Genomic DNA, 13,056 nt, shown 5'->3' on the forward strand with positions numbered 1-13,056 from the left:
CCTTTAAGGCATCTCCCGCAGCGGGACCTGGCAGCCGCTGGCAGTGCGGCCGCGGCCGGCTTGACTCGGAGCCAAGCTGCATGGGGAAATTCATAACATCCCCGAAGTGCTGAGCGGGCTGAATCGGCACGCCGGAGCCTGCCGAGCTCTGCGCCGCGGCCCTGCGGAGCTGGGAGCTGGGAGCGGGGCCAGCCCCGCGGCCTCTCCTGCCCCGGAGCCGGGAGCTGTGCCCGGCGCCCCGGCCAGGACGGTGCGGAGAGGTGCCAGGTCCTCAGCAAACCTCGAAAGTCCCATCACATGGGGGCTGAGTCAGGCCAGCGAGGGCGGCCTCCCCGCCTGGGCCCTTTCCAGAGCCCTGGGCAGGATGTGGGAGATGCCTCAGGTCCCACGAAACCCTTCCCACCATCCAGCCCCCGGAGACGGGCACGAAACAAAGCAGCGTCCTGCGCCAGATGGCCGGGCCCCGCCAGCCCTGCCCCCGCCGCCCCCGCTCCCGGGCAGGGATGGGGAGGGAGCATCTCCCAGCACTGCTGGGACAGGGGACACTGTCCGGCGGGAGCATCCCGGGGAGTTGTTGGTCCCCGTCCCGCTCCCCGTTCAGCCACGCACAGCCCACCCCGGGGGCTGCTCCCCCAGGAGAACACGCAGCCAGCCCTGGGTGCCCAGAGCCCCAGCGCAGGGCTCAGCAGAGCTGCAGCGGGCTCTGGGACGGCCCCGTGGGGACCTGGCGGGGGCACAGGGATGGGGATGGCGACGGGACCAGCTCGCCGAGCCGCCAGCTCCGCTCCCCTGCCTGCTTCCAGCGGGGCATAAGCCAGGTACACGCCGAGCTGTCACCAAAGGGTGCTGGTGGCCCGAGCCCAGCCGGCTCCTTCCCATCCCTGAGCCCAGCCCTGCGGCTGCAGAATATCCCAATAAAAGAAATAAAAGTCAGGCTGGGAAAGTCCTTTCGGGGTGGAAAATGAGCTCATGGGAGGGTGGTGGTAGTGCCAGCGTCGAGGCTTTTTGGAGCATCCTGTTCAGGGTGGGGGGAGAGGCAGGACCCGGAGACCTTCCCCCTCGGTGGGACGGTGGCCCCTGGGCCCCCCGACCCGCGCCCCCACCTCCCACCCGGGCACCCCCTGCCCGCGCCTCCGTCCTTGCGGTGCTTCGCTCCTTCCCCGCGCAGCCGCCGCTCCCGCCGCCCCGCCGGGGATGCCCCGGGGCTCCGGACACCGCGTCCCCCGGGGGTCCCCCCGGGCAGAGCACGGGGCAGGGCCCCCCCGCTGCGGGGCAGGGCCGGGGTTCGGCCCCGCTGCTCCGCGCCGGGTTTGGCCGGGGAGCCCGGGCGGGTTCCGCTCCGCGCAGGCGGCTCCGGGGCCTCCCGGGTCCCCGGGCTCGGCCGGCGGCGCTCGGGCTGCGGCGGAGCGGGGGATGGCAGAGCCCCCCCAGCGCTCCCGGCCCCCTGAGCCGGCCCGGCTGTCCCCGCCGCGCTGGCGGGGAAGCGCTCGGGTGTCCCGGCCGGGGGCAGCAGCCGGGGGAGCGCGGCACGGGGCACCCCTCGGTTGGGGTGCAGCCGCGGCCCCCCCGGCATGGCCCGGGGGTTGCGGGATGGGGGGACACACAGCGATCAGCTGGTTTTGTTCCCCGGGTGATCGGCGGGGGGGCGCGTTCCTCGCCGAGGGCCGGGCAGCTGCGGGGGGCGGGGAGCACCCCCAGCCCCGTCCCTGCCGCCCCGTAGCCCCCCCGGCCGCAGCCCCGTGTCCCGGCACATCGCTGCACTCGGGGAGGGGGGAACCGCGCGTGTCCCGTGGGACCGGGACCCGCGAGCGGCCACCCGGCGGGGTCCGTCCCCGGGCCCGATCCTGCCGCCACCCCCGCCCCCTCCCCTGCACAGCCATGGCGGGGGCGGCCGGCAGGATCGGGCCCGGGGTGCCGGGCGGCTGCTCCCCCCACCACCGCGACCGCGGTCAGACAGCGGCTGTGTGGACAGCGGGGACACTGCCGGGTGCTGGGGACAGTGGGGACACGCTGGGCACAAGGTACTCAGCGCAGGGTGAGCAGGCTGGACACGATGTCCCCTGTTCGAGGGGCCTCTCTGAGCAACTGGTCACACGCGGGGGACAGTTTTACCCAACACCCCCGCACGCCCCCGGGCAGCCCGGCGGGACCCCTGCCCGGCCCGGCGGAGGGGTGCGGGCAGCGGTGCGGGCAGCGGTGCGGGCAGCGGAACTTCGCCTGCTGGGGGGCCCAGCGGGAGCCCACCCGGAGCCGCGTGTGCGACCGGCCCCGCTCCGCCACGGCCCCAGCGCCGGGTGCCCCCCCCGCCCCCGGGGGTCCCGGCCAGGCGGGAGTGGGCGGGGGGCGCGGGGGCGGGGAGGGGCGGGGAGGGCGGCGGGGGAGGACGGGGCAGGCAGGACCGGGCAGGCAGCGCCGGGAACGGGCAGCGCCGGGCAGGCAGGGCCGGGGGCTGCTCCGCTCCGCTCCGCCGCGGCCATGCTGGGGCTGCCCCTCGCCCCGCTGCTGCTGCTGCTGCTGCTTCTGGTCCCCCCGCCGCCCCCAGCCCAGGCGGCGCCCCCTCGCAGCGCCCCCCGGCCCCGGGCACTGGCGGCCGCCCCCGCCGAGCCCGCCCGCCCCGCCGCCACGGGGATGGGCACCGCGGGGGCTGCCCCGGGAGCCACCGCCACCGGCGCCCCCAGAGGCACCGGGACCACCCCCCCGAGAGGCGCCGCACGGAGGCCGCCCCCAACCACGGCGGGGCCCCCCAGAGGCACCGGGACCACCCCTCCGAGGGGCACAGCAATGAGGCCCCCCCCAGCCACGGCGGGGTCCCCCAAAGGCACCGGGACGGCCCCCCCGCGAGGCACGGCAGCAACGCCCCCGAAGGGCACCACGACCGGCCCCCCCAAAGGCACCGGGCTGAGCACCAGGAGCCCCACGGCCGCCCCCACGAAAGGCGCGGGGGGGGGAGCTGGAAGCGCAGCCCCATCCAGCCCCGGCCCCCCCGAGCGCGGGCGGCTGAAGGAGGGGGGGCCGGGGGCCAAAGGTAGGAACGGGGGACTGGGGGGTGCGTGAGCTGGGAGTGTGGGGGAGCACAGCTGAGTGTGTGCAGGAGTGTGTGTGCACAGATGTGAGCAGAGGAATGTGTGTGCATGTGAGCACAGCTGAGTGTGTGCAGGAGTGTGTGTGCACAGATGTGAGCAGAGGAATGTGTGTGCATGTGAGCGCAGCTGAGTGTGTGCAGGGGTGTGTGTGCACAGATGTGAGCAGAGGAATGTGTGTGCATGTGAGCACAGCTGAGTGTGTGCAGGGGTTTGTGTGCACAGATGTGAGCAGAGGAATGTGTGTGCATGTGAGCACAGCTGAGTGTGTGCAGGGGTTTGTGTGCACAGATGTGAGCAGAGGAATGTGTGTGCATGTGAGCACAGCTGAGTGTGTGCAGGGGTTTGTGTGCACAGATGTGAGCAGAGGAATGTGTGTGCATGTGAGCACAGCTGAGTGTGTGCAGGGGTTTGTGTGCACAGATGTGAGCAGAGGAATGTGTGTGCATGTGAGCACAGCTGAGTGTGTGCAGGAGTGTGTGTGCACAGATGTGAGCAGAGGAATGTGTGTGCATGTGAGCGCAGCTGAGTGCGTGCAGGGGTGTGTGTGCACAGATGTGAGCAGAGGAATGCGTGTGCATGTGTGCAGAGCTCTGGGTGTGCACAGATGTGTGCAGAGGAATGTGTGTGCACGAGCGTGTGTGCACACAGCTCTGTGTCTGTCTGTGTTCAGGGCTGTGTGTCCATAACTGTGTGTGCACAGTGGTGTTCAGAGGAACGCGCATGCATGAGCGTGTGCATGCGGGGATGTGTGTGCACAAGTCCATGCATGTGTGCGCACAACTGTGCATGTGTGTTCACGGGTGTGTGTGCGCGGCTGTGTGCAGGAGGTGTGTGCACAGCTGAGCATGCAGAGGCACACGTGCACGATGGCCTGTGTGTGGAAGTGGATTAAAGTGTGTGCGCGCAGGAGTGCGTGTGTGCACGTGCATGTGTGGACACGTGTAGTTTGTTTGTGCATCAGCATGTGTGTGTGCACTCTGCGTGTGTGTGTGAGCATGCACTCTGTGAGCGTGCACTCTGAGTGTGAGTGTGCACCCTGTGTGTGAGCATGCACTCTGTGAGTGTGCACTCTGAGTGTGTGTGAGCATGCACTCTGTGTGTGCACCCTGAATGTAAGTGTGCACTCTGTGTGTGTGAGCGTGCGCTCTGTGATTGTGCACCCTGAGTGTGAGCGTGCACCCTGAGTGTGAGTGAGCATGCACTCTGTGAGTGTGCACTCTGAGTGTGAGTGTGCACTCTGTGTGTGTGAGCATGTGCTCTGTGATTGTGCACCCTGAGTGTGAGTGTGCACTCTGAGTGTGAGTGAGCATGCGCTCTGTGAGTGTGCACTCTGTGCACTTGTGCAGTTTCCGGGTGTGTGTGACGTGCACTGTTGTGCAGCATGTGCAGATGTGCGTGAGAGTGCCCACGTGTGCGTGCGCGGGGGGCCGTGCACCCCCCAAGCCGTGCTGCGGCCTGTGCAGAGGGGCCATGGGGGGTTTGTGGGTGCACGTGCGGGGTGTCGGCTCCATGTGTGCGGGGTCCCTGAGGGCCCAGCCCCACCGCCGGCTCCCTCTGCCCGTCCCAGCCCCGGCGCCCAGGAAGAAGCTGGTGCGGGTTAAGGTGGTGAAGAAGAAAGTGGTGAGGAAGAAGAAGCCGAAGACTCCGGCCAAGGAGGCGGCTGCTCCGCAGGACCCCCGTACGTACACACGGGGACGGGACGGGGCCTGTGGGGCTGTGCGGCACGTGTGTGTGCGCACACCTCCGCAGGCACCTCCACACCTTGCACGTGCACCCACAGGTGTGGGGAGCAGCGCCAGCGCTCGGGGGGACGCGGCCACCCTCCTGGGCACCGCGCTGTCCCCACCCTGCACACACGGCGCTGGGCACGTGCCCTGCGTGTGACGGCACAGGGACACCCCCTGTGAGCCGTGAACACGCGTGTGCAGACACACACTGAGCTCCTGCCCCTCTGTGTGACGGGGACTGGGCTTCACGTGACAGCGGGGGGGTCGGTGTGGCACAGCGGCGTTGGCCCTGCCCGCAGCCATGCCATGGCCCTGCTCCTCAACACGGAGAGGGGACAGGGTGGGGGCAGCCCTGCGAGCAGGACCCCTGTGTGGGGACAGCCGTGCCTGGGGGTCTCTGAGCCAGCGCGGCCCCTCTGCTCTGTCCCCAGAGTGTCCCCCCCTGGGGCTGGAGTCCCTGCGGGTGCTGGACTCCCAGCTCCGAGCCTCCAGCGACAAGCGCTACGGCCTGGGCGCGCACCGCGGGCGCCTCAACATCCAGGTGGGACACGCGGCGTGTGCGTGGGGTGCGTGACACCTGCACAGCGTGTGTGACGTGTACATGGTGTGTGCATGGTGTGTGCGTGGGGTGTGCGACACCTGCACAGTGTGTGTGACGTGTGCATGGTGTGTGCGTGGGGCGTGTGACACCTGCACAGTGTGTGTGACGTGTGCATGGTGTGTGCGTGGGGCGTGTGACACCTGCACAGTGTGTGTGACGTGTGCATGGTGTGTGCGTGGGGTGTGTGACACCTGCACAGTGTGTGTGATGTGTGCATGGTGTGTGCATGGCGTGTGTGATGTTTGCGTGGGGCGTGTGACACCTGCACAGTGTGTGTGATGTGTGCATGGCGTGTGCATGGCGTGTGTGATGTTTGCGTGGGGCGTGTGACACCTGCACAGTGTGTGTGACGTGTGCATGGTGTGTGCGTGGGGCGTGTGACACCTGCACAGTGTGTGAGACGTGTGCATGGTGTGTGCATGGCGTGTGCATGGCGTGTGCGTGGGGTGTGTGACACCTGCATAGCGTATGTGACGTGTGCATGGTGTGTGCATGGCGTGTGTGATGTTTGCGTGGGGTGTGTGACACCTGCACAGCGTATGTGACCTGTGCATGGTGTGTGACAACTGCACAGCGTATGTGACGTGTGCATGGTGTGTGCATGGCGTGTGTGATGTTTGCGTTGGGTGTGTGACAAATGCATAGTGCATGTCACCTGCGCATGGTGTGTGCATGGCGTGCGTGATGTTTGCGTGGGGTGTGTGACACCTGCAGAGTGTATGTGACATGCATGGTGTGTGCACGGTGCGTGTGATGTTTGCATGGGGTGCGTGACATCTGCATGACGTGTGATGTTTTCATGGCGTGTGCGTGGCACACGTGGCAGGGGCTCCCCAGCACAGACCCCTCCAGCCTCACCGCAGCCGGGGCGGCCGGTGGTGCCGGGAGCGCCGGCTGCCCTGCGTGTGGGCTGGGGGGCTCTGCCGCGGCCCCTCGAAGAGCCACACAAACCCCAGGGCTTGGTCCCTGCCCAAGTGGCGCCGTGCGGCTGGGCCGCCATCGCGTGCTGTGCCCCCGCACAGCGGGGCCGGGGCGCGCAGCGGCGGGGCCGTGCCCCCAGAGCCCTGCGTCCCCCCCATCCCTGACACCCCCGCAGTCAGGGCTCTACGACGGGGACTTCTACGACGGCGGCTGGTGCGCGGGGCAGGAGGACGCGGCGCAGTGGCTGGAGGTGGACGCCCGCCGGCTCACCAACTTCACCGGCGTCATCACGCAGGGGCTCAACTCCATCTGGACGTAAGGCAGCGGGCAGGGCCAGCCCGGGGGCGGGGGGCCGGCACCCTGCTGACCCTCTCCCCACACAGGTACGACTGGGTGACCTCCTACAAGGTCCAGGTCAGCAACGACACCTACACGTGGCACCCGTGCCGCAACGGCACCGAGGAGGCGGTAGGTGCCCATGGGGAATGGCCCCGGGCGGGGGGCGGTGGGATTGGGGACCCCCCAGCACCTCCAACCTGCCCGGCCCCCCAGCCAGAGAGAGGACACGGGGATTAACTGGGGGGTTAACTGAGAGGCTCCAGTTAACCAGAGGGTTAACCGTGCCGGGGGTTACCGGTGCCGGGGGGGTTAACTGTGCCGGCTGGCACCAGGCTGGGACCCGGCTCTGTTGCCTTTGGCCTCCCCACCCCTGAGCATCCTGCAGCTCTTCCCCTGAGCACAAAGGCCACTTGTCCCCAGCTGCCGCCGCGGCCGCCTGCCAGCCCCGGTGCACGTGTGAGTGGCGGGGGCTGGCGCGGGGGCTGGCCAGGGGCTGGCACAGGGGCTGGCATGGCTGTGCCCGCAGGTGCACACGGCAGCCTGGGGCACGGGTGCAGGTGTGAGTGCGTGTGCAAGGACAGAGGGTGTGCAAACAGCCGACGTGTGCACCCGTGGGTGCGGGGGGTGAGACGTGGGGCCTGCCAGGGTGGGGGGCCGGGAGCTGCCAGAGCCGGACACGCTGCTGTTCGGGTCCCTGTGCCAGGAGGGTCTGGGGGTCTCTGTGCTCAGGCTGGGGTGGGGAGGAGCTTGGGGACCCCTGTGCCAGCGCTGTGCCAGGGGCAGGTTTGGGGACCCCTGTGCCAGCGCTGGCACAGGGACAGGTTTGGGGACTCCTGTGCCAGGAGTGAGTTTGGGCATCCCTGTGCTGGCGACAGGTTTGGGGGTCCCATGCCAGGGATGGGTTTGGGGTCTCTGTGCTTATTCCTGGGGACTGTCCCCTTGGGGTGTGGGAGCCAAGTGGTGTGGGCACCTCAGGCCCTGCAGCACCATTGGGCTCCGGTTCCTCAGCACCGCCGGGCTTGGCCCCCCCAGGGCTCAGCCCCCCAGCCGAGTCTCTGCTCCTCCTTGGGGGCTGGGGGGCCCAGGGAAGCGGCTCTGCTGCAGCCCCCCACCCCCACAGGCCCTGCGGGTCCCCCCAGCGCAGGGACCCACAGGGGCTGTGTCCCCCCAGGTGTTCCCCGGGAACAAGGACCCCGAGACGCCGGTGCTGAACCTGCTGCCGGAGCCGGTGGTGGCGCGGTACCTGCGCATCAACCCCCAGAGCTGGTTCCCCAACGGCACCATCTGCCTGCGGGCAGAGGTGCTGGGCTGCCCGCTGCCCGGTGGGTGCTGCTGCTGCTGCTGCTGCTGCTGCTGCTGCCTGCCCATTGCCTGCTGCTGCCTGCCCATTGCCTGCTGCTGCTGCCTGCCCATTGCCTGCTGCTGCCTGCCCATTGCCTGCTGCTGCTGCTGCCTGCCCATTGCCTGCTGCTGCTGCCTGCCCATTGCCTGCTGCTGCCTGCCCATTGCCTGCTGCTGCTGCTGCCTGCCCATTGCCTGCTGCTGCTGCCTGCCCATTGCCTGCTGCTGCTGCCTGCCCATTGCCTGCTGCTGCTGCTGCTGCTGCTGCCTGCCCATTGCCTGCTGCTGCCTGCCCATTGCCTGCTGCTGCCTGCCCATTGCCTGCTGCTGCCTGCCCATTGCCTGCTGCTGCCTGCCCATTGCCTGCTGCTGCTGCTGCCTGCCCATTGCCTGCTGCTGCCTGCTGCTGCCTGCCCATTGCCTGCTGCTGCCTGCCCATTGCCTGCTGCTGCCTGCATCCCCCTGCCCCCCACCCCTCTCCCCAACCCACGACCACCCAGGACGGTCACGCTCTGCCAGGGCTGTCCCCAGGGTTGGGGTCCAGGCTGCCCCCCCCACCCTGGGTCTCTTACCATGTCCCCCTTTGTCCCCTCTGCACCCCCCGGCTCCTGGCAGACCCCAACAACATCTACGCCTGGCACAGCCCCCCCCCGCCCACCGACAAGCTGGATTTCCGCCACCACAACTACAAGGAGATGAGAAAGGTGCCTGCTCGGTGCGGGGCAGGGGTCTGCACCCCTGGGGACACCGTGGGATGGGGTGGGGGGTCTGCACCCCTGGGGACACCCTGGGGTGGGGCAGGGGTCCCCGTACCCCCAGGGTGCCCCTGAGCCGTGCCCTCCCCAGCTGATGAAGCGGGTGAACGACGAGTGTCCCGACATCACCCGCGTCTACAGCATCGGGAAGAGCTACCTGGGCCTCAAGATGTACGTGATGGAGATCTCGGACAACCCCGGGCTGCACGAAGTGGGTACGTGCTGGGGAGGTGACAGCTGGGCTGCCTGGGGACACCCAGGCTGTGCAGGATGGGACAGGGTGGCCGGGGACACCCAGGCTGTGCAGGATGGGACAGGGTGGCCGGGGACACCCAGGCTGTGCAGGATGGGGCGGGGTGGTCAGGGACACCCAGGCTGTGCAGGGTGGGACGGGGTGGCCGGGGATGCACAGGCTGTGCAGGATGGGGCGGGGTGGTCAGGGACACCCAGGCTGTGCAGGATGCGACGGGGTGGCCAGGGACACCCAGGCTGTGCAGGGTGGGACAGGGTGGCCGGGGACACCCAGGCTGTGCAGGATGGGACAGGGTGGCCGGGGACATCCAGGCTGTGCAGGGTGGGACGGGGTGGCCGGGGATGCACAGGCTGTGCAGGGTGGGACAGGGTGGCCGGGGACACCCAGGCTGTGCAGGGTGGGACAGGGTGGCCAGGGATGCACAGGCTGTGCAGGATGGGACGGGGTGGCTGGGGACACCCAGGCTGTGCAGGATGGGACAGGGTGGCCGGGGACATCCAGGCTGTGCAGGGTGGGACAGGGTGGCCGGGGGTGCCCAGGCTGTGCAGGATGGGGCGGGGTGGCCGGGGACACCCAGGCTGTGCAGGGTGGGACAGGGTGGCCGGGGGTGCCCAGGCTGTGCAGGATGGGGCGGGGTGGCCGGGGACACCCAGGCTGTGCAGGGTGGGGCGGGGTGGCCGGGGACACCCAGGCTGTGCAGGGTGGGACAGGGTGGCCGGGGACATCCAGGCTGTGCAGGGTGGGACAGGGTGGCCGGGGGTGCCCAGGCTGTGCAGGATGGGGACAGTCCCTGGCACGCCCGGGCTGTCCCGGGGCGCAGAGGCCGGGGTGGCCGTGTCCCGCTGCCACCGGGCTGTCCCCGGCAGGTGAGCCCGAGTTCCGCTACGTGGCGGGGATGCACGGGAACGAGGTGCTGGGCCGGGAGCTGCTGCTCAACCTCATGGAGTTCCTGTGCCGGGAGTTCCGGGCGGGCAACCCGCGCGTGGTGCAGCTGGTCACCGAGACCCGCATCCACCTCCTGCCCTCCATGAACCCTGACGGCTACGAGACCGCCTACAAGCTGGTAGGGTCGGGGTGCTGAGCACCCATGTGCCGCGGGGCTGTCCTGGCACCAGCCTCTGGTGACCCGATCCCCCAGTGACCCTGACCCCTGGTGACTCCATCACCCTGTTAACTCTGTCTCCCAGTGGCCCCATCTCCCTGGTGACCCCATCCTTTGGTGACCCCATCCCCCCGGTGACCGCTTTCCCCCGGTGACCTCACCCTCAAGTGAGCCCATCCAGTGGTGACCCTGCCCCCCGGTGACCCTGTCCCCCAGTGACCCCATCCCTTAGTGATGCCATCTCCTCAGTGACCCTGTCCCCTGGTGACCCCATCCCCTCTGTGACCCTGTCCCCAAGTGTCCCCGTCCCCCGGTGACCTGGTCTCCTGAGTGTCCCCGTCCCCCGGTGACCCTGTTCCGCAGGGCTCAGAGCTGTCGGGCTGGGCCATGGGCCGCTGGACCTACGAGGGCATCGACCTGAACCACAACTTCGCGGACCTCAACACGGCGCTGTGGGACGCCGAGGACAACGACCTGGTGCCGCACGAGTTCCCCAACCACTACATCCCCATCCCCGAGTACTACACCCTCACCAACGCCACGGTGAGCCCCCGCGCCCCAAAACACCCCCGTTGCTGCCCCAGCGCCCTGGGGTGACGCTCACCCATGGGGGTGCGCTGGGGACGGACTCATGGGGTCTCAGCCCCAAGGAGGGGGCGACAGGAGCCTTTCCCTGTCCCGGTGGGAGGGTCACCGCCACGGCCCCCGTGACGCAGGGTTCCCCCAGGTGGCCCCCGAGACGCGGGCGGTGATCGACTGGATGCAGCGCTACCCCTTCGTGCTGAGCGCCAACCTGCACGGGGGGGAGCTGGTGGTCACCTACCCCTTCGACATGACGCGCAGCTACTGGAAGGCGCAGGAGCTGACCCCCACGGCCGACGACGGCGTGTTCCGCTGGCTGGCCACCGTCTACGCCACCTCCAACCTGGCCATGGCCAGCGAGGACCGCCGCCTCTGCCACTACGATGACTTCGCCCGCCACGGCAACATCATCAACGGGGCCAACTGGCACACGGTGCCCGGCAGTGAGTGGGGGGCTGGCGAGGGGGGGTGTGGGACCGAGGAGCCCCTGACAACCCCCGTCCCGCGCAGGCATGAACGACTTCAGCTACCTGCACACCAACTGCTTCGAGATCACGGTGGAGCTCTCCTGTGACAAGTTCCCGCACGCGTCCGAGCTGCCGGCCGAGTGGGAGAACAACCGCGAGTCCCTGCTGCTCTACATGGAGCAGGTGGGACGGGGACACTGGGGGGACACGCTGCAGGGGATGTGGGTGCCGAGGGGTCGGGATTTCGGCAGGGGCTGAGCAAGTGGCAGCCGGACATGGCTCAGGGGGCCACAAACACCCCCAAGGCTCCGCGTCCCCATGTCCCTTGTGGGCACCTCCACAGGCACAGAGCAACAAGCAGCAGGTGGGGACAGAGACCCCCTGGGGGGCTCTGTGCTCCTGAGGGGGGACACGCTGATGGGGACGCGGGCACTGAGGGGTCAGGGGTTGGCAGGGGCTGAGCACATGGCAGCAGGACACAGCTGGGGGGTCCTCAAACACGCCGAGGCTCTGTGTCCCCTGCGGGCACCTCCATGGCACAGAGCATGTGGGGCATGTGCTCGGTGTGGGATGGGGCGTGTGCCACGCTCCATGCAGATGTGCACCCAGATGTGCAGAGCCTGCAGGGTGCCTGTGCTCCTGCAAGTGTGGCAAGTGTGCAAACGTGTGTGCGTGCACGTGTGTGTCCCCTGCACGCCCGCTGCTGACACCCGCTCTGTGGTCCCAGGTGCACCGCGGGATCAAGGGGGTGGTGCGGGACAGTGACACGGAGCAGGGCATCGCCAACGCCATCATCTCGGTGGACGGCATCAACCACGATGTCCGGACGGGTGCGGCGGGCCGGGGATGGGAATGCGGTGGGAGTTGGGGATGGAATGGGGACTGGGGGTGGGGATGAGGACAGAAATTTGATTAGGCTGGCAATGGGGATGGGATGGGATTAGGGATGGAGGTGGGGAGGGGATGGGATTGGGATGGAGGTGGGAAAGGCATAGGGAGGGGATGGGCGTAGAATGGGGGTGGGGACAGGGACAGGAGTGGGATGGGGAGAAGATGGAGTTGGGGATGGGAAGGATCAGGGCTGGGCATGGGATGGGGATGGAAATAGAATTAGGTTGGGAATGGGATTGGGGTGGGGACGAGGATGGGACTGGGGATGGGATCGGGGACAGGGCTGGGGCCAAGGCCAAGGGCAGGCTGGGGCTGCACTGACGGCCCCGCTGTCACAGCCCTGGACGGGGACTACTGGCGGCTGCTGAACCCGGGCGAGTACGAGGTGACGGCGCGGGCCGAGGGCTACGAAGCGGCCACGCAGCCGTGTCACGTCTCGTACGAGAACGTCCCCACGCCGTGCAGCTTCCGCCTGGCCCGGCTGCGGCGGCACCGGCCGCGGGGGCGGCTGCCCGGGCGGGCCCCGCTGCCCTCCGACCTGCGGCTGCGGCGGCAGCGCCTGCGCCGGCTCCGCGCCCAGCGCCGAGCGCCGTGACCGGCACGGGGACACGGGACACGGCCCGGGGCCGCGGGCTCGGCGGGGGGCCGGGGTGGAGCCGGTGACGGGGCCGGGGGACGCAGTGGGGGCGGAGCGGGTGCTCCGGGTGTCGCTGCTGTGCGGGACACGTCCCAGTAAAGCCGCCTGTGCCGCCCCCCGGCTGCGCCTCTGTCGGGAACGGACCCGGTGCACGTGGTGGGGGGCCGGGGCCCGATCCTGCCCGGCCGGTACGCGGTGCGGAGGGGCCGGGGCCCGATCCTGCCCGGCCGGTACGCGGTGCGGAGAGGACGGGGCCCGATCCTGTCCCCGCCCCGCCCCAGCAAGCCACGCCTCCGCTAGCGCCCGCCCCCCGTTTGCCCGCCCTTGCCCTGAAGGTCAATGGCGCATCCGCAGCCG

The 13,056-nt window shown here is 69.2% G+C and overlaps 1 protein-coding gene across 1 annotated transcript; it reads left to right on the top strand.

Annotated features, from left to right (window-relative positions):
• Positions 1-1,787: 1,787 nt before the first annotated feature.
• On the top strand, positions 1,788-12,832 carry LOC309439034 (putative carboxypeptidase X1). The gene is made up of 14 exons (XM_082051139.1): positions 1,788-3,025; positions 4,651-4,761; positions 5,242-5,351; positions 6,508-6,647; positions 6,716-6,800; positions 7,843-7,993; positions 8,628-8,716; positions 8,859-8,982; positions 9,887-10,083; positions 10,486-10,665; positions 10,850-11,147; positions 11,215-11,354; positions 11,899-12,001; positions 12,401-12,832. Exons 1-14 carry the CDS (start codon positions 1,879-1,881, stop codon positions 12,655-12,657), a joined length of 3,132 nt encoding a protein of 1,043 aa, XP_081907265.1. The 5' UTR covers positions 1,788-1,878; the 3' UTR covers positions 12,658-12,832.
• The last annotated feature ends 224 nt before the right edge of the window (positions 12,833-13,056 follow it).

The sequence above is a fragment of the Streptopelia decaocto genome (assembly GCF_964273445.1).
Source record: "Streptopelia decaocto genome assembly, chromosome: 4".
In the NCBI taxonomy this organism is placed as follows: Eukaryota; Metazoa; Chordata; class Aves; order Columbiformes; family Columbidae; genus Streptopelia; species Streptopelia decaocto.

What these genes read in the sequence shown, in the direction of transcription:
- LOC309439034 (XM_082051139.1), top strand. Translation starts at nt 1,879, where the DNA reads ATGGCGGGGGCGGCCGGCAGGATCGGGCCCGGGGTGCCGGGCGGCTGC. An exon ending in ACTACAAGGAGATGAGAAAG is followed by an intron (nt 8,717 to 8,858) that starts GTGCCTGCTCGG and finishes TGCCCTCCCCAG; the next exon opens with CTGATGAAGCGGGTGAACGA. An exon ending in CCCCGGGCTGCACGAAGTGG is followed by an intron (nt 8,983 to 9,886) that starts GTACGTGCTGGG and finishes TGTCCCCGGCAG; the next exon opens with GTGAGCCCGAGTTCCGCTAC.